This window comes from Siphateles boraxobius, unplaced genomic scaffold (genome assembly GCF_051911475.1).
Source record: "Siphateles boraxobius isolate OS27281-9 unplaced genomic scaffold, OSU_SipBor_1 41, whole genome shotgun sequence".
Classification (NCBI taxonomy): domain Eukaryota; kingdom Metazoa; phylum Chordata; class Actinopteri; order Cypriniformes; family Leuciscidae; genus Siphateles; species Siphateles boraxobius.
Window position 1 is genome coordinate 11,766,995 of NW_027509042.1, and position 19,111 is coordinate 11,786,105.

General features: G+C 43.1%; 1 protein-coding gene across 1 annotated transcript in view; it reads left to right on the forward strand.

Moving 5' to 3' along the window:
- gabra5 (gamma-aminobutyric acid type A receptor subunit alpha5) overlaps positions 1 to 16,640 on the forward strand; it is a 54,270-nt gene extending 37,630 nt beyond the window's left edge. Inside the window, exon 10 of the mRNA XM_077198430.1 lies at positions 14,653 to 16,640. Coding sequence (XP_077054545.1) covers positions 14,653 to 14,946 — 294 coding nt within the window. The 3' untranslated portion in view covers positions 14,947 to 16,640. The remainder of the gene's footprint in view (positions 1 to 14,652) is intronic.
- Positions 16,641 to 19,111: the final 2,471 nt, after the last annotated feature.

Sequence of the window (19,111 nt, forward strand, 5' to 3'; positions counted from 1 at the left end):
CGGGCTCTCAGGGATGGAAGAGTTGCTTGTGGAGTGGTCACCGATCCACTCCCTCTGGCTGGTTGGAGGGCCGGCTGGAGTTTTTTGTTATGTGTGTGTCTGTTCCGCCGCTGGCCCCTATAAAAACGGGGTCAGCGGTACCCACATATTCAGAAAAAGAGCAATTTTTCTATTCCTGAGTCCCAAGTGGGCCAGTATGGCGGATGTGACCCTGTATAATAGCCTTACATCCCCCAGCTTCCCTTGGTCGCCAACAGGCAGCTTGGGGCGTTCGAGGACCCGGTCATCCGCCTTCTCACGTCCCCTGCCGCTAGTGGAGACAGGTAAGTGTTGCACTGCACACTAACACCACTATCTCTACTTTGCTGCCCCACCGCAGGCTCGGCTACCCCGCTCAAGTCAGTGATAGTAACATCACATTAGGTGTTGAGCAGACGTGCTCCTGAAAATTCAGTGATATTCTTCACACCAAGTGTTGAGCAATGCTCCTGACTTGTGCGTGCTTGTCTTATCCTGCTGGCGAAGGATTTGATATAGCCGCTCCTCCAGCCGGTACGAAGGCCAGTTGTAAACTCGTTCTTCGTGCTACTAGGTGGTGGGTCGTGACCATCTTGGCCCAAGATTGGTCTGCAGCTTTGACCTGAAGGACACGTGGTGTCCTTCCCCTCGAGTGCTCCAGAGCCCGTTGGGTCTTCAGGTCAACTGGAAGAGACTCGCCCACGGGCTGAGTATCTCTTTTTCAGTTTTGGAGAGGTACTCGGTCCAACCCGTCTCTCCAGTGAGAATGTGTTCAGCTGGTGTTGAAGTGAGAAAGGGTCCCACTGAAAAGATTCAGAGGCTCCTGGGGTATACGATAGCGCAGCCTAAGTTGGCTTCCTCCGTATGTGACCGCTTCAGCGCTAGCTTTACGATCGAGTCCCGAGGTGACCGTGGCAGAGCAGCTCACCCTGTGTGACTATAGTTCATCCCGGTCTGCTGCCAAACCCTCCTCAGCAGAGGGGCCATGTACAAAGGGCGTGTTTTAACGGGGGCCTGGGCGACCCCCGACTACACGGGCATTCGTGCCTCGAGTTGTTAGACATTGCGGGTGTCACAAACTCTCCCGTCACCTCCTCCTTGGAGTCAGACTCTTCTGAGGGCGCCTTGTTCCACCCCTCCCGCTTACTCAATCGTGCCGCCATCGAGCCTCACGACAGTTATAGCCAGGGCAAGTGGAGACTCCATCCCCTGGGTCCGCTGGGTCTTGACCATTCCGGGGCCGCTCAATTGCCCCCCCGGTTTTATTTTTCCGCCAGTGTTTGGGTAAACCGAGCGGACTACCCTTGGACAAACACTGGGTCCCAGCTGTCCCAGGGGCCCGCAGAATACGTTTAACCCCAGTGAGCCTTCTAAGAAGTGACGGCGACTCAGGGTCGCCTTGCGCTGCTCAAGTCAGTGAGATCATCACACTTCATGTTGAGCAGAGTTGCTCCTGAAACTCAGTGAAGTTCATCGCACTCAGGTGTTGAGCAGCAATGCTCCTGTAGCTCAGTGAGTCCATCACAGGTAGCGCAGTGAATTCATCACACGCAGTGCTGAGCAGAAATGCTCCTGGTGCTCAGTGAAGTTCCTCGCACTCAAGTGTTGAGCAGTAATGCTCCTGAAGCTCAGTGAGTTTATCACACTCAGGTGTTGAGCAGTAATGCTCCTGAAGCTCAGTGAACTTGTCACACTCAAGTGCTGAGCAGAAATGCTCCTGTCGTTCAGTGAAATTCTTCGCACTCAAGTGTTGAGCAGAAATGCTCCTGAAGCTCAGTGAGGGAATGCTCCTGAAGTTCAGTGAACTTGTCACACTCGAGTGCTGAGCAGAAATGCTCCTGTCGCTCAGTGAGGTTCTACGTACTCAAGTGTTGAGCAGAAATGCTCCTGAAGCTCGGTGAGTTTATCACACTCAGGTGTTGAGCAGGAATGCTCCTGAAGCTCAGTGAACTTGTCACACCCAAGTGCTGAGCAGAAAATGCTCCTGAAGCCCAGTGATCTTCACATGTTGTGTTGAGCAATGCTCCTGTCTTTTGCGCCCGTCACTTGCACCTACGTGCCAAGTCAGGAGAGGAACAGGTCTTCATAGTTGCCCCTTATTGGCCCAACTAGACCTGGCTCCCATCAACAGCCTTCCTGACTTCCCCGGAAAACTCTTCAGGGGCGGGGCACGATGGCACACGCGTTCTTCCCCCGGGGATTCCGGGCGGTCTTACATCTGAACGCGGAGGTTCAGGTGGCTATCACAAGAATGTGTGATAGTTGCCATCACTTCGGCGAGCACCCCCTAGAATGGGGTAGCGTGCTTACGCCCTTAGAAGTGGAACCTAGTCGTTGAGTGCGTCTTCTCTCCAGAGGAGATCCTGAAAGCTTTCGATCACTTCAGTGCTCTCTTTCCTGCAAAATGGGTTGCAGTAGGCTGTTTTCCTAAATCACCCTCAAAATGATGTTGCCTCGGTGTTTAAACGACGCTCATCGGGTTGCAGAAGTATGCAGAAGCACGTGCTGATCGTCAGGTTCCTGAGGAGCAAGGTCTTGTAAATCCTTGTGTCCCTCTTTATCCTCTTGGGCATTGTCCCTGGTGCGACTGCACTGCAGAGACCGCCCCTGAGCCACTGCAGGTAGTGAGTTAAAAATTCTGTTATATCAGTTCTCCTGCTTGCGTGGTCTCTACTAGAGGGTAGGGACTTGCTCGCTTTCGGTCAACGTATTGTGCCTGGAGTCTGGGCCGGCTAACTCTCACAAGCTGAGACCCCGGCTCGGATTGTGCCCAAGGTTCCTACCTCTCCCGTAATAGGAGCAGGTGGTGAGCCTGCAAGCGCTGCCCTGGAGGAGGCAGATCCAGCCCTGGCTTCTCTGTCCGTCCGCTTGGACGTGTACAGAATGCAAGTCATAGACCTCAGACCAGCTCTTCAAATATCTGTTGGAATTCAGCAGAGAGGGAAGGCTGTTTCCATGCAAAGTTGCACTTAGTGCTTGCCTTCATTTCGGCAAAGATCCGAGATGCAACATGTCCACTTAGGTGTTGAGCTCCTCTATGATGAGTGTAAAGTGCTCCGCCTGGGCGTTGACGATATACTTTGCTAAACAGATTCTAGAGTTGGGGGCTGGACGACACCTGGTTGAACCGCTGCTTCCCGTGGGCTCCCTTCTCATGAAGCCAGTTTCACCGTGAGCCCGGTTCAAGTGTCGGCTTGCTGCGCCATTCCCCTCCTATGGACTGGATACGTGCGCCTTTCTACTCCAGTTGAGTTCCCTTAAAATTGAACCCTGTTGAGTTCCTCCACACCCCTCCGACGCCGGACGTGCGGAACGTCTGGTGTTAGGCCTACCACTCGTAAGCAGTGTGGAACCTGTGTTAGGCTGGGTCCATATGTTGCGGTCCCTTCGGTGACCCCATATGTGTATTCTTCCACGATACGGCTCCCTGCGGTGAGCCCGTGTCTTCCCTCGGCAGAGTCTCTCTGCCGTCACTGTCCGGTGTGTCTCCCCCCGTCTTAGGCTGGAGCCACCCCAGTGACATTCCATATGTTAGACTGCCCGGTTTCCGCCCAGTTCATATGTGTATTCTCCACGTTACCTCCCTCGGGTTGGATGTGGCTTCCGCAGCGTCCCTTCCTTCCAACGTACGGGGAACGCTTTCCCAGTGGTCCTGTAGGAACAGCAGTGACTTCCCTGGCCTAAGCCCTGTCCTTCCCCGCCTTAAGTTTGCGGGGGCATCAGGAGGCTTTGGTTTAGGCACTGGAAGGTGGCATCGTTAGTGGCGTGTTCAATGGTTGATCCCATTTCAGTCGCGTCGACTACGTCCGACGTTATCGACTGAAAGGGAACGTCCTGGTTGCGTATGCAACCCACCGTTCCCTGAAGGAGGGAACGGAGGACGTAGTCCCCTTGCCACTACCGCTGGACCACCGCTGACCCCGGGTTACTCTCGGCTCCTCAGCGAAAAGCAACTAGTGCGTGCATCCACTTCCGTATTTATACCCGCGCCGCGGGGGCGGAGTGTGTGATGCAAATCACGCACGCCAAATTCCATTGGCTCGTTCAATAGTAATCGAAGATGATAGGCTCCCTAGCGTGATCCCATTTCAGTCGCGTCGACTACGTCCTCCGTTCCCTCCTTCAGGGAACGGTGGGTTGCATACGCAACCAGGACGTTCACTGTGACAAGTTTCGCTCATGCTTGGCCCTCTTTTCAAGGGATGAGGGAGAATCTAGACCCGACCATCTTATCAAGCTATAGACCTATTTCAAATTTATGGTTTATTTCAAAAGATAGAGAATGTTATTTTATTACAATTGCAGAGTTTTTTTTTAGAGTCAAATGATATTTTTGAAAATTTTCAATCTGGGTTCAGGAAGCATCCATAGTACCAGGTCTGCATTTTTAAAAGTTCTAAATTATATGTTGTTATCTGTAGACTCAGGGGACTGCTTTTGATATCGTTGACCACAAAATCCTTATCTCAGTGTCCTGTGCTCTGGACTGGTTTAAATCCTATCTTGATGATAGATCTTTCTCTGTTTGTCTCAAAGGTTTTTCTTCATCCAGCTGTGCCTTGAATGTTGGAGTTCCTTAAGGCTCCATTTTGGCTCCTGTTTTGTTCTAACTATAAATGCTTTCTTTGGGGTTCATTTTTACCAAGCATGGGGTGTCAATTCATTTCTATGCTGATGACACCCACATTTATCTGCCCTTGAAGCATAATGATAAAAAAGGCTTAAGATCCTTAGTTGCGTGTCTATCTGACATTAAGTCTTGATTTGCTTTAGATGTTTTGCATTTCAATGAGAACAAAACAGAGGTCATGGTTTTTGAGCCTTCAGGCACCTGAGTCTTTAGCCATTTTCAAAAAATCTTTTTCACCAGCACCTGACCAATTAATACTAGCACTTTCCTATTCTATTCTATTTGTTTTTCTGATTTAAAAAACAAAACAAAAAAACGTATGATGTTTGAACTTAACTAGACTAACTGAGACTTATTACAGCACCTGTATACTGTTGCCCTCTTGCTGGTCTGATTGCTTCTATTGTTCTCCTCAGTTGTAAGTCGCTTTGGATAAAAGCGCCTGCTAAATTATTAAATGATTAAATGTAAATGATTATAATTTGGGAGACTTGGTCTCCTATGTAAAACCTTCCTTGAAAAATCTCATGAAAAGAAATTTTCGATTCTGCACTCAAATTTGATAAACAGATAAATTCTGTAGTTAAATCTAGTTTTTTTATTATTTTATTTTTTTTATTAAGATTGCTATCTAAAGCTAAGAGCTTTTTATCCTTTCCAGAGTTTGAGAGAGTGATCCATGCATTTGTGTCATTTCACCTTGATTTATTGTTATAAGTCAATCTGATATAAATCGACTTCAGATGGTGTAAAATGCAGCTGCCAGTTTGACAGGGGTGGTAAAAGTACTCAAAAATTATACTCGAGTAAAAGTATATATACCTAAATAAAAAATGACTCCAGTAAAAGTAGAAAGTCCTCCATTCAAACATCACTTGAGTAAAAGTACAAAAGTATCCGATTTAAAACGTACTTAAGTACCGAAAGTAAAAAGTAAATATTCAAACTGTAAATATCAATAATTAAACATTGCATATCACTCCCAAAACAATTTATCTGTTTTAATTGAACAACTTATTAGATACTGCAATTAAGAATTTGTTAGATTTGCAATCATAAGAGACAATGAAGCACCTTGCATCAATTCTAAACAATTTCATTAAGTTTAGTGACAGCATATTATGGTGCAATGACTGTTAGGCCATTCTTTGATACAAATTTTACAATTTCAATTCAATTATTGTGGTTTGATTCCGATCTTGATTCAATAGATTCATTTTGATAAATATTTGGTACAGTAGATACATGTTAATTTTTAAATTAAGAAAATCTCACCTAATTCTGTAAACATAGGCTACAGAGAGCCCTGTCAGCTGGTATTATTACATGTTAAAAATACATGTGATTTTTATTATAATAACAACTTTATAATATTTTAATGATATAAGTAAAAATATAATAAATATATAGTGCACATTTAACAAAATACTAATTTATACTAATATTACATATATTATAAAATACTAATTTTTCTAGCCAACTAACATACTATGGTCATTAAATTTTTTTTTTTTTCCTGAGGTAAATGTAACTTAACGTAATGTGACATTGTTCTCCAGCTGTTTTATTGACCTCTATTCTCAGTTGAAAAACACTGATTTATTGATATTATGTATAAGGTATATACATTTCGGTAAGTTGTACTGTATCTTTCAACATAGGCTACCTATTATTGTTCATTTGTGTTTATTTACAATTAACTAGTAGTAAAGAGATTAACGGCACCCCATAGCAGGCGCTAGCTATCTGTCACATCACATTTAAAAGCTCCAAAACGGTATTTATTGTTTGAATTTCATAATAAAATTGACAGAATCTGAGAGCTAAGAATTTGTTCCATATCAAAAGAAACCTACTCTGTCTTGTCTGTCGGTGTCAGTGTCCTCTTTGCTACGCGATTTTTCTGTGCGTGAGAAAATGGATGTGTGTCGTGAGAGCGTGTGGAAAGTGTCAATTGCGTGAGTCTCACACTGAAAGAGTGAGAGTTGGCAGCTCTGCAATAGACATGTTCCATAACATTAGCTGCATCAAACAGAAGATGTGCAAGATACAAGGTAAGCGGGAATCTCGGGATCATTGCAGGGCAGAGCTGCACCTTCACCTGTTTCTGCGGTCATCTTCCACAATGGCGAACTGACTGCTATGTGAGCGTATGCTGGCAAAGAGCTTGCGCGTTCTTTTTTTCAAAATAAAACCAAGTTTTTCATTGGTTTGGAAAGCAAGTGTAATAAATACTTGGAGCAGGCATGGGGAAATGTAACTTGAGTAAAAAGTAAACTTTGTCTTCAATATTGTAGTGGAGTAAGAGTAAAAGTAGATGCAAATAAAACATACTCAAGTAAAGTACAGATCCCCGAAAAAAATACTTAAGTAAAGTAATGAAGTATTTCTACTTCGTTACTTACCACCACTGCAGTTTGATCATATCACCCCTGTATTGTGCTCTTTGCTTTGGCTGCCGGTCCGTTACAGAACTGATTTAAAAATTTTATTTGTACTTTTGTTTTTAAAGCTCTGACCAGATCAGCTCCTAAATATCTCTGTGAACTTATAAATCCAAATACATCTGTTAGATCCAGTGTTGGGCAAGCTAATTGAAATGTAGTGAGCTAAGCTAGCAGTTACTCTACATTAAATTAAGCTTCACTACACTGAAGCTACCACCTTGGGAAATGTAACAAGCTAAGCTACAGCAATATGGCAAAAGTAGTTAACTATGTCTAGGCTATTTCTTTTAAATTTCATTTTTATATTGAACCAACTTCATTCTAAGTCAATGCTGTTTCATTGATCAATAAAACTGTCAGTCAAACAGTTAGGCAGGCATAATTTGTCAGTTTAATTGTTTATTTAACAACTGTTCCAAACCAATTTGCCAACAACAAAAAAATAAAACCATATAACTATAATAACTTTAACAAAACCAGGTGTCACGAGATGTGCATCTTTCCATCAAGTAAATTTCTCACGTGTCTAATTGAAATCATGAAACTTATACAATTTTTACACAAAAAATGTATACAAATACAACGTTTAGGGCACTATGAAATATGATTTTTTTACTCAAAATTCATTGTTTTCTTTTTTTTATTTTTTTTTATTCCGTTTTAATGGTTTAATAAAATTTTAATAACCAAATGATTTAAAATGTAATGATTTAAGCAAAACTTCCTTCAAATGCTAAACCAAACTTTTATTTTGACGGATTGCCGTGAACTTGAGTGATTGAGTCTCTCTGTGTTTTTATGATACGACGATAGTTTACTGAAATGAAGCGGTAAAATGCTGCTGAACTGATTCTCCTTGAGTGGCTGTGTAGATGAAGTTCATGCATTCATGTCCTCATATTGCGTGCCTCAGTGTGTGTGTGGTAAATGAAACCACGCGCTTGCGCCATTCCTTCACAGAGAAACGCATAACATGCATGATTCCTATTTAAATAGTCTTCATACGGTTTAATATTCACAGACACTAGTCTGTAACGCGATTTTATTTAAGTTTACTGACCTACTTTTCATCATAGAACTGACAAATTTCCGCGTTATACAGTAAATTCCGTTTTAATGCCTGGATTCTACGTTTTCTGCATTACGGGAATGAAATCTATCATAGGGCCCTATGGTTGCCAACCGCCGTAAAACACGATTTGAGCTTGAGCTTTAGAAATGCTTGGGAAAATTAGGCTTGTGTGGACGCTACCGCACTACTTGATCAACAAAAGATCTTCGCTACTTAAAAGCTATTTGATTCTACCTCGATGCTACCACCATGCTAAATTGCAATGTTAAATTGCTACTGCCCAACACTGGTTAAATCTCTGAGGTCTTCTGAACAAAGACTGTTGATGGTCCCGAAATCTAGATTAAAGTGTGGAATAGTCTTCTGGTTTCCCTCAGATTTAAATTCAGATTCTGATGAAACTAATCTAAGTTAAAAACCTATCTTTTCTCCCAGGCATATAACTCTTCCTAGAGTAATAATGCCTCATCATTTATTGGTGTTTTGATGTACTGCTTTTTTCTCATTGAATTACGGTCGTATTGTTTATTGGTGGCCGAGGAATTTCAGAAAGGTGTTTTGCTTTCTTAATCCTCGATTGCCAGCTTGAGTGATTTGCTTGATCAGGAAGCCCATTCGTTGACAATATTCCGATCTAGCAAAGAACATGTTGCTGGCGCCATCTAGCTCTGAGTAGCTGGATATAGTAGGAGTGGGCCAAGAGAGTCAGAAACAGGAAGTTGCTTGCGGTAGACTCAATGAGTGATTCCTGGTGGGGTGTGACTCTCCGGATCTTCACACTGTAAAGAAGAAACTGTATTTAGTTCTAACGCATTGCGCCGTGTGTATGATAGGGCCCAATGACTGTTCAGCAGGCATATCTGCTGAGAGATTTGGATCAGGGGCAGAGATTGTCTCCTGAAGCCGTAACTGAGCTGCACTACACCACAGACTTGGCTCTCCGTGCCACCAAACAGCGGCTGCTATCAATTCGGTTCATTTCCCCTTCCAGTGCCTCCAATTCTCCTGGCCCCTCTTCAGACAGCTGGAGACAGGGTCAGAAAGCAAGCACCAGGATTAGGGGACAGAGGAGGCACAATGCCAAGAGGAAAAGGCAAGAGAATCGCTAGCTATAACGGGTCTTGTGAGAAGTTCCCACACAATTCAGGGTATGGCTGCTCTCCCCCATTGATATATAGGTTTTTAAGTAGGGTGCAAGCTCCCCTGCAGCTGCCTTGGCGAATAGAGCTTGGCAAATGAGAGGTAATGGGCAAACTACTTCTCTTTTTCGGCTACATCTAACAAAAACAAGTCCCTAAGGACTGAGGTTTTTGGCACCCTGCATGTTCCTTTTGGTAGGTTGCTCCCTAAGAGCCCCTCAGGCAGTGTTGCTAAGGTGATAGCGAGGCATACTTCAACACAGCCGAGGCTGTTGTGTATCTCCCGTTATAGCTCTGCTCTTGGGGCTTTTGGCTGAGGCCTGTGTTGCAAGGGAGGGAGGAAGATTGTACTAGCTGGGACCTCTTTTGCTATGGAGCATAGAAGCTTTGGGATTTTTTTCCCTAGCACCCAGGAATATTGGCTTAGGGAGTAGCTCCACTATATAGCTTTTTGCAAGTCACATAGGGATCACCTTCGGGGATGACTCGCTCTTGACTCCGGCTGAGTTCCGTAAAGTAATTTAATGCTATGGCCACTGAGTTTGTGCATATTCATAGCTTAGTGAGACAGGCACCCCTTCAGCATAGCATAGTGGTTATTGATACCTCATATCGTCAACACCAAGACACAGTGTTGAAGTTCCACTTCAAAAGGGAACATCTCAGGTAGCATATGCAACCAATTTCCCTGATTAGGAGGAACGAGACATTGCCATGCCTCAGGCTTGCCTGCACTTCTCCTTCAGAAAAAAAGAGTTGAAGATGTGTAATACAGGAGGCCTTTTATGTGGCCTCCTGTATTACAGGCTTTCCAATGAATATTGAAGGCTTTCCAATGAATATTGAAGTGTGGTTAAACACGTGCTTCAGACACCGGTCATGCATTCCCTATAGCGCCAACACTAAGACGCAGCGTCTTGTTCCCCATCTCAGGGACCCTGGTTGCATACACATCCTGAGATGATCCTTCAGAAATAATTATAATATGCTGTTATGATAAGAAACATTTCTTATTATTATCAATATTGAAAACAGTTGTGTTGCTTAATATTTTTATGTAAAGCGTTATATTTGTATATGTATATTTTTCAGCGTTCTTTGATGAATAAAAAGTTCAAAAGAACAGCATTTATTTGGAATATAAAAAATACTGATATAGTCTTTGTAACAATTTATTCTTTACCGTCACTTTTGATCAATTTAATATATCCTTGCTGAATAAACTGTATTTAAATGTACAGTAAGCGTTTTTTTCAAAAACGCTGTTGGAAAATTGGTCTGACCGAGCGCCACAATAAACGTGTAGCCAATCAGAATTAGGGGGCTTATTATGGTGGAGGAGAAAGAGTGAGCAAGAAGGAGATTTGAAGAAATACTGTTGAAAGAGATCTGCTATGATAAATAGATATCCACTCTTGCATTGCGTGTAAAGGAGGCCAGCTAGTGACACCAGAATAGAGAAGCCGGTGTTCCCTTTCAAGGGAACCTACGTTGCGTCGATTGACGCTAAGGGAACGCTTTGCGTGTTGATGTATTGAAGCACATGTAAAATCAGTCCAATGACGTGACGGGACGTCAGAAGCGGGTGATGTCATGGACCAGGAAGTATAAAGCCGGTTCAAAACCCAGCCGCGACAGCTTTTTGTGTCGTCACAAGCGCTCTATGTGAAATTGTCCTTGTTATTTGGTGTTGTCTGTTATATATATATATATATATATACTATGGCGAGCAAGCAGCAGTTTAAAGCAGTGGTCTCAAACTCAATTCCTGGAGGGCTATAGCTCTGCACAGTTTAGCTCCAACCAGCTCAAACTCACACCTGCAAGGAAGTTTCTAGCAATCCTGAAGACCTTGATTAGCTGGATCAGGTGTGTTTGATTAGGGTTGGAGCAAAACTGTGCAGAGCTCTGGCCCTCCAGAAATTGAGTTTGAGACCACTGGTTTAGAGTGTGTGTGCACCCCTGCTCGCGTTATATAACGGGTGGGGACATACACACTTTATGTGTTGTTTGTTTGGGAGAGGAGCATGCACGGTCAGCGCTCGAGGGCGCTGACTGTGAGAACTGTATTGTGCTTCCCTTGTGGACACTCCGATCCCGCCTGGCGTTTTCTAATGAGGACGCCCAGGCTCGCTGTTATGGGGATGAAGGACGAACTCAATAGCAGACAGCAAATAACTCAAACAGGGGTTTATTAATGACAAAAACAGAAAACAAAACCCACGATGGGGCAAAACAAGACAGGATAGACCATACTAGACTAATACTCAGACAGTAAACTAACAGCTAAGACAGGATCAAACACTTCTTTCTAGACAAGATTTTCAACAGGTTACTCACGGTTTGTTTCACACAAAGTATGACAAGGTATGATACAACATCAAAGAATGAACCGGCACAAGACAGCAAACACAAGGGGATTAAATGGGGAACACTAATGACGAAGACAGGTGAAACTGACTAGACAATAATGACAAGACGAGGGTAACAAGGGGGCGGAGTTACATAACGAGACAACACAAGCACATTGCCCAAACAAAATACCATGCGCTTGCACACAAAACATGGGTCTGTCATGATCCTGCCACAAGACTAGGAAAAATCAAGGACATGATGGCAGAATCATTAAACTCGCGTTCCCCAAGGCTCAGGTCCCGCTGCTGCCGAGGCACAGCGAAGACTTCAGACTTGGGGTTCGCAAATGGATCTGGAGGGAGGGAGTTCGGCCGGGCTCAAATGGATCTGTTTGCGTCTCGAGAGACGTCTCACTGTCCACTCTGATTCTCCCTCACGCATCCAGCTCCTCTCGGACTGGATGTGTTGGTACAGACGTGGCCGAGGTTATGTTTGTATGCTTTTCCCCGGATCGCTTTGCTCCCGGGAGTTCTGGAGAGAGTTCGCAGGGACCATCTGCGCCTACTTCTTTTAGCCCCGCGGTGGCCGGGCAGAGTACGGTTCCCAGATCTATTGTCTCTCCTCTACGGGCCTCCTATGGAGCTTCCCGTCAGGAAAGACTCTCTGTCCCAAGCAGAGGGCTCTATATTTTACCCTTGTCTCGAACTGTGGAACCTGTGGGCTTGGCCTCTGAGGGGGCCCAGCTCATAGGGTCAGGTCTCTCATCCGAGGTTGTGTAGACCATTCTACAATCCAGAGCTCCCTCCACGAGGAAACTTTATGCCTTGAAGTGGAAGGTTTTCACTTCATGGTGCAGTGACCGTCAGCTGAACCCAGTTAACTGCCTGGTTGGTACAGTGCTGGAGTTTCTGCAGGATTTGTTCACTGCAGGTCTATCCCCGTCCACTCTGAAGGTCTATGTGGCGGCCATATGTGCTTACCACATTCCTTTGGGGCTGAGGCCTGCTGTACGCACTAGGGTACAGACTTGGGACCTGGCTATTGTCCTCCAAGGCCTTTCCCAGGCTCCCTTTGAGCCCATGGAGGAGGTTCTAGCTAGTTTTCTTACATTAAAAACTTTTTTAAAAAGTTTAAAATTTAAAAACTATTTCTTGCCTTAAAAGAATTGGAGATCTTCAGGCTCTGTCGGTTGCACCCTCGTGCTTGGAATTTGCACCTGACATGGTTAAAGCGTTCCTTCATCCTAGACCAGGTTATGTTCCCAAGCTCCCCACTAATGTGGCCCGATCTATAGTGCTGCAGGCCTTCTGTCCTCCTCTGTTCCAGGATGCAGACCAGGAAAGGCACAATTTGCTATGCCCAGTGAGGGCGTTGGATGCTTACGTCCACAGAGCTTCCCTGTGGCGTAAAACCGAACAGTTATTTGTCTGCTTTGGACCCCCTAACATCTAAGCAAAGGATGAGGAAGTGGGTGGTCGAGGCCATCTCACTTGCCATAAGTGAGTCGACCGGACAGCCTTCACCTATGGCGGCCTCTAAGGCCTTATTGTCAGGAGTTCCTCTTCAGGACATTTGTGATGCGGCAGGCTGTTCCTCACCTCACACATTCGTTAGATTTTATGCCCTGGACTTGGACTCTACACCAGGGTCCCGAGTGCTCTCGTACTAGTGCTGCTCGCTCTGATTTCACACTGGACAGGCACTTCTCGCTATGGTGGCGTTGGTATAGACGTTCCCTTAGCGTCAATCGACGCAACGCGAGTTCCCTTGAAAGGGAACGCCTCGGTTACAACTGTAACCTCGGTTCCCTTAAGAGGGAACGAGACGTTGCGTCACCTGCCATATCTCCTGCGTGCCTGTAAGCGACTTGTTCAGACCCTGCGAAGCTGTCGTGGCTGGGTTTTGAACCGGCTTTATACTTCCTGGTTCATGACGTCACCCACTTCTGAAGTCCCGTCACACCATTGGACTGATTTTACATGTGCTTCAATACATCAACACGCAAAGCGTTCCCTTAGCGTCAATTGATGCAACGTCTCGTTCCCTCTTCAGGGAACCGAGGTTACAGTCGTGACCGAGGCGTTTAATGTCCTTGTTAGCACTCCGGTCACGCATGCCGGCGATCGGGGTTCGAGACCAGCAGCAAGGCAGCAATGTTGGGCCTGTAAAGTGTAATTGAGAAGACTTGTTTTCACATCAGGCATCACTACTTCTCTAATGAACTTGACATAAATTTTGGTCTGTTCTTTAGCTTTCGTATGGCTTCAGACGACGTGTAATACATCACATTTGGCTTGATTGGAATATTTTAATGGTGCTTATGCATATCTTTTAAGCTTTAAAGCTCTGTTCCTTTAAGCCAAGATAGTAAGTAAATGGGCTTTATATAAGCAACTCAATGCTTTTGTCCACTGGCATGGTAACAGATTACCTCTGCACACCTGAAAGTACTGGAAGTACTGGATATATGTAGTACAGCAGTGTTTTTAGAGCTGTAACCACGTCCTCTCTTCAATCTAAAGTAATTATTGTAATTGTGGAGAAAAATGCTTGAAAGCGTGACAACTTCTGTAGATGAATATTTGCCCAATGTCTCACTGATTGAGAACAGAAGATTACTGTGATAAACTAAATGGCATTTTACCTAAAAATTGGCCACATACTCTTTAAAGTCACTTCCACATACTCTTGAGTAAATCAAGTTCAATCTACTGTCTGAACCACAGTCTCGACTGCTCCATTATTATACTGTTGCTTTATTAATTAATTTCTTCTGCTGGCCCTGCAGAGGCCATTGTTTAATGTTCTGAGTCAGATCTCTGTTAACCCTGTCTGTATTTCACCTTTAATTAGAAGTATACGACCTTCAAACTGGTTAATTATCTGGGCTTTCTCCAAACAGATAGTTGGCAGCTTCATTCTTACACTGACAATCTTGTTTAAAATCTCTTGACTCTAAAAATATCTTCTCCTCACCTTTCTCAATCACAGAAAAAAGACCCACTGGCGCTGTCCAAAAAGCCGAACAATGCCTGCTCTTCTGGAGTTAACTTCACCCCCAACATCACAAAGGATGCGGCTATCTCCACCATCTCCAACAGCACCACTGTTCAGTTGAAGAGCGCTGAGACCAAGCCCGCAATGGACCCCAAAAAGACCTACAACAGCGTCAGCAAAATTGACAAGATGTCCCGGATAGTGTTCCCGGTCCTCTTTGGGACTTTTAACTTGGTCTACTGGGCCACATACCTCAACAGGGAACCGGTCATTAAAGGTGCCGTTTAACCCACACAAAATACCCGACGCCACCTCAACATTCCCTTCACAGCCTCCTTTTCTTCTCCACTTCAGTATTCAGCAACATGCTATCTTTGGTGAAAATGATGACGAGCACTCATTTACTGCACCTCTCACTTCGCTAACCTATAAAAGGAGTGCTCTTCTTGCATATCTTTCCTGATATCATAAATTGCATGGGAATATAATTGCCATATTTGCCTTGACTTCTTATTTTATATTTCCCTGGTTTCCACTGGTTATTGCATTCATCTTACAATGAGTGCCATACATGAAAAAGTTGAAAAAGGACCTGAACACAAATTAATGCATTTGGCATCAACATTTATCACAGACTAAAAAATGATTTATGAAAAGAAGTACAGCAAGGCCAAATGCTATGCAAAAACCGTTTTCTACTATGTTGTAATGGGTAATTGCTTATAATGAAACCCTTGCTTTGTATTAATGGACTTCAGGCTTCTCTTCTTAATGTTTAATAGCTTTAGCATCAGTGGTGTAAGGCAGGCAGATGCTATGCTATGTTTTTAGCCATGCTAAAAATGTTGCCTTCAGAGGGATTACTTCATACATGTACTCGGGAATGTCCCGTAATTACTGATTTCACTTTCATTTGTCATTTTTTCTAAGCTTTTTTGAAGTAGCTCAATAGAATTGTGCTCCTTAGGCAGCTTTTCACACTTAAGACCAAGATATTCTGCAAGGTGAACAAGGTCGGGTTGCAGCTAAGACTTTCGAATCATTTGTACATAGCTTGTGTATGCTTTGCTTTTAATGCAGATGCGGCTTAACATTAGTGAGGAAGATCTGAAAAGGGTTCTGCTACGCTAATCTAATGTGCAGCCAAAGCAACATGATTGGGAGCTAGCTTGCTGATGGTGAAAACGCAGATTGTGTTGTGAAATACTGTAGGCTTTGACAGAATATGCCATTTCTTTACAGTTAATAGTTTTTAACTTGGCTTTTCATGCTGTTTAGGTGGCAGCCATTTTTTTACTTTTCTCTGTGTTGTAAATTGGTCAGTGGGTTTTGAGGTTAGAACGAGTCAGCAAAAGCCTTAAATATTGACACCTAAGCGATATTTTTTGCATTACCAAGACTAATGTGAAATAATCAGGTAAAAAGTTCTGAAAACGAAATGAAAGAAAATTTACATAGAATAATGAATACTTTTTTCAGATTCTCAAAAGGTGAAGAGAGGAAAAAAGACAGAAGGTCAGACATACAGTAGAAAGGTGGAACCTGCTGTTGTCAAGCATGTTAAAATGGAAATGTCACACCATAATGCCCTTTCTGGCCTTCAACTGAAATGCATGGCTACTTACTTGGGGAATTACATGGAGGAGAGACCAATGACCTTGTTACTACGAAAATATGACTCGGGAAGATTTGTTTTTTTTCCTGTAATCATTCTATTCTGAACTTGTTACATGGAAGTGAGACGGCACAAAGAACAAAGTGACCCAACGGATGATGTGTAGCTCATTAAGAGGCCAGCTACAAGAGCCATTAAGCTCCTCTCTTCTGTATGCCACTCAGGCCTATAGGAGAATGAATCATGAAAAGTGTGCAAGTGAGTCAGTAATGTGCCCTTTTACAACAATGGATGTTTCCAGAAATGTACAGCTGTTCCTCAAAGCATACATGTCTGAAGCAATAAATTCTGCCTGATTCTTTCTTGACCAAGTTCTGTGATTACTTCTGTTCAAAGACATTTCTTATGCAATCTTTTGAATTAAACTGAGCTAGAATGTTAGTGACCTTACAAGGAAATGTTCCCACATTGATGAGCTCAGTTAAAGGAACGAAGATCAACAAGGACTTTATTTACATCAAAGTTAGTATACTGCTCGTTTGAATTGGATCCTGTGCCATGATATTGTAGGGGTTTTATGTTTATTGGGTTCATGGCTGCTATTCACAGGATCATGGCAATAAGACTGTACACATGAAGCTTAGCATGATGTTTTCCTAATGGAGCAGTTACTGCAGAAGTCACTGTAACTGGAAGAAGGATTCTGCCTGGGATTACTCCTGGGATTATACAAAACACACACTCTCTCTCTCACACACACACACACACACACACACACACACACACACACACACACACACACACACACACACACACACACACTGGTATTCCTATCATTATGGGGACATCCCATAAGCGTAATTGTTTTTATACTTTTACTGTACAACTATATATTATATCCCCCTGTCCCTAAACCTATCCATCACAGAAAACTTTCTGCATTTTTAGATTTAAAAAAAAACATAATTCTGTATTATTTATAAGCTTGTTTCCTCATTGGGACCTTAAAAATGTCCCCACAAGGTAAACATTTACAAGTATTACTATACTTGTGGAAACATTTGGTCCTCATAATATATTGATTACACACACACACACACTTAAACACAAACAAACAAACATGCACACATCAAGACCAGAGATCCTGGAGCAGGGAGGATGCGGAATCCTTCCTCTGGTCCTGTGTGCCGGCAACATCTGGCTCACATCTGTTTGAGAAGGATATAGCTTCACTTAAGTTGCTTTACCCAACCAGTGCTCCTATACATAGTACCAAATTAAACTAGCACCAGTGCAACCAAGTGACAGCATTTTTGCATTGTGAGTGCTACTACCATATTGCTGGACACTGGCAGCTGTGCTCAGTGTGTGATGTCCTGTACATAGTACCAAGAATATACAAATTAAATTAGTGTGTTCTACGCATTTACATTTTTGTCACCATTCTTAAGTAAGCTTTATGAATGTTAAACTATGCTGTTACTTTATTTCAGAGTCACATTGACGTTCGTTTGATATGTCACAGTCTTGTTGGGGGCTCACAGAAAGACATTACTTCATTTTATTACATGTAAGGCAAGTGTAAGCCACTCCAATATACTGAATTCATCCCTCACACAATAATGCACAGCATGCCAATGGACTTTAAACCTTTAATCCCCTGAGTGGCGGAGTGAGAGCTTGGATTCCTATCCCTGGTGCCGGACCGGAATTCCGCTAGTGTAGTGTTTAGAAGCTCTCACTAAGATATGTCATTACAGATTTATGTTTGTATTGTGGATAGATACCCAGTTGCTTTCATTTTATTATATGGAAAAAAAAAGCTGAAAATGCATTTTCTTATTAAAAAGGGTTTGGTTATGTCACTATTTTGATTTAATCTATTGTGCAGAGATGACAGCTGAAAACCATTTAAAGTGGTAGTGGCATGATTGTTAACATTGAATACATTTGAAAGTGACAGATAACATATTGGCCATCCACAAATTAAGCTTAGAGATGCCACAACTGGCAATGATTTAAAGCATAGTATTCAAAACAGTTGTACACTATTATTTGCATCATTATTGTCATAATGTATTTGTTTCCATCCATTTCACTATCAATGTTTTTTTTCTAATTGATTTTAATCATTTTGCTTTACAGGCTTTTGTTGTGCATTTGTTTCCTTAAATTCAAAGTGGTCTAAAAAGTGCACGTTTGTTTTCACTAGAAGGTTTGCCACCACTTTGATTGTACATCAATAATTAAGTTTTAAAATTCTAGTGAGTTTCCTTGTGGTTAGCTGCACTCCTTTTTTGTTCTCCCGCTAAGTTTGGTTCAGTAGCCAATGTGTGGTTTAACGATGTGCTGCACTTCCAATCTGCATTACTGTAATCAGCCACAAGAGGATAGTCTATCATGCATTTGAACTGGCCGACTTCATGCTCTCACTAACCCAAAAAGGGAGACACGACACCGTCATAAGAACTTGAAAACAAAGCGAATTAGCTCGACATGTAGTTTGATTATTATTAAAGCTGAAGTTTGTAATTTCTTATATGTTAAATACTTTATCCAATATTTAGAGACAATTACAAGTAAGGTATTTTAGGCTGATGTTTCTACTATATTGCTTTGTGGTGCTACCAAACTTTCGATCCCGACAAGCACGTCATAGACTCGACAACTGGCGTGTGTTTGGGCCGGGACATCTGTTTGCTTACCAATGGCAGGCGGAGGGGGAGTGCGCGAGGAAACCTGTTTGAAACAATCGACATTTATTTTATTTTTTTAATTGTTCGACGCAAGTGGAGCAAATACACTTCGGCTTTAATGGAACTCGTTATTTATTTATTA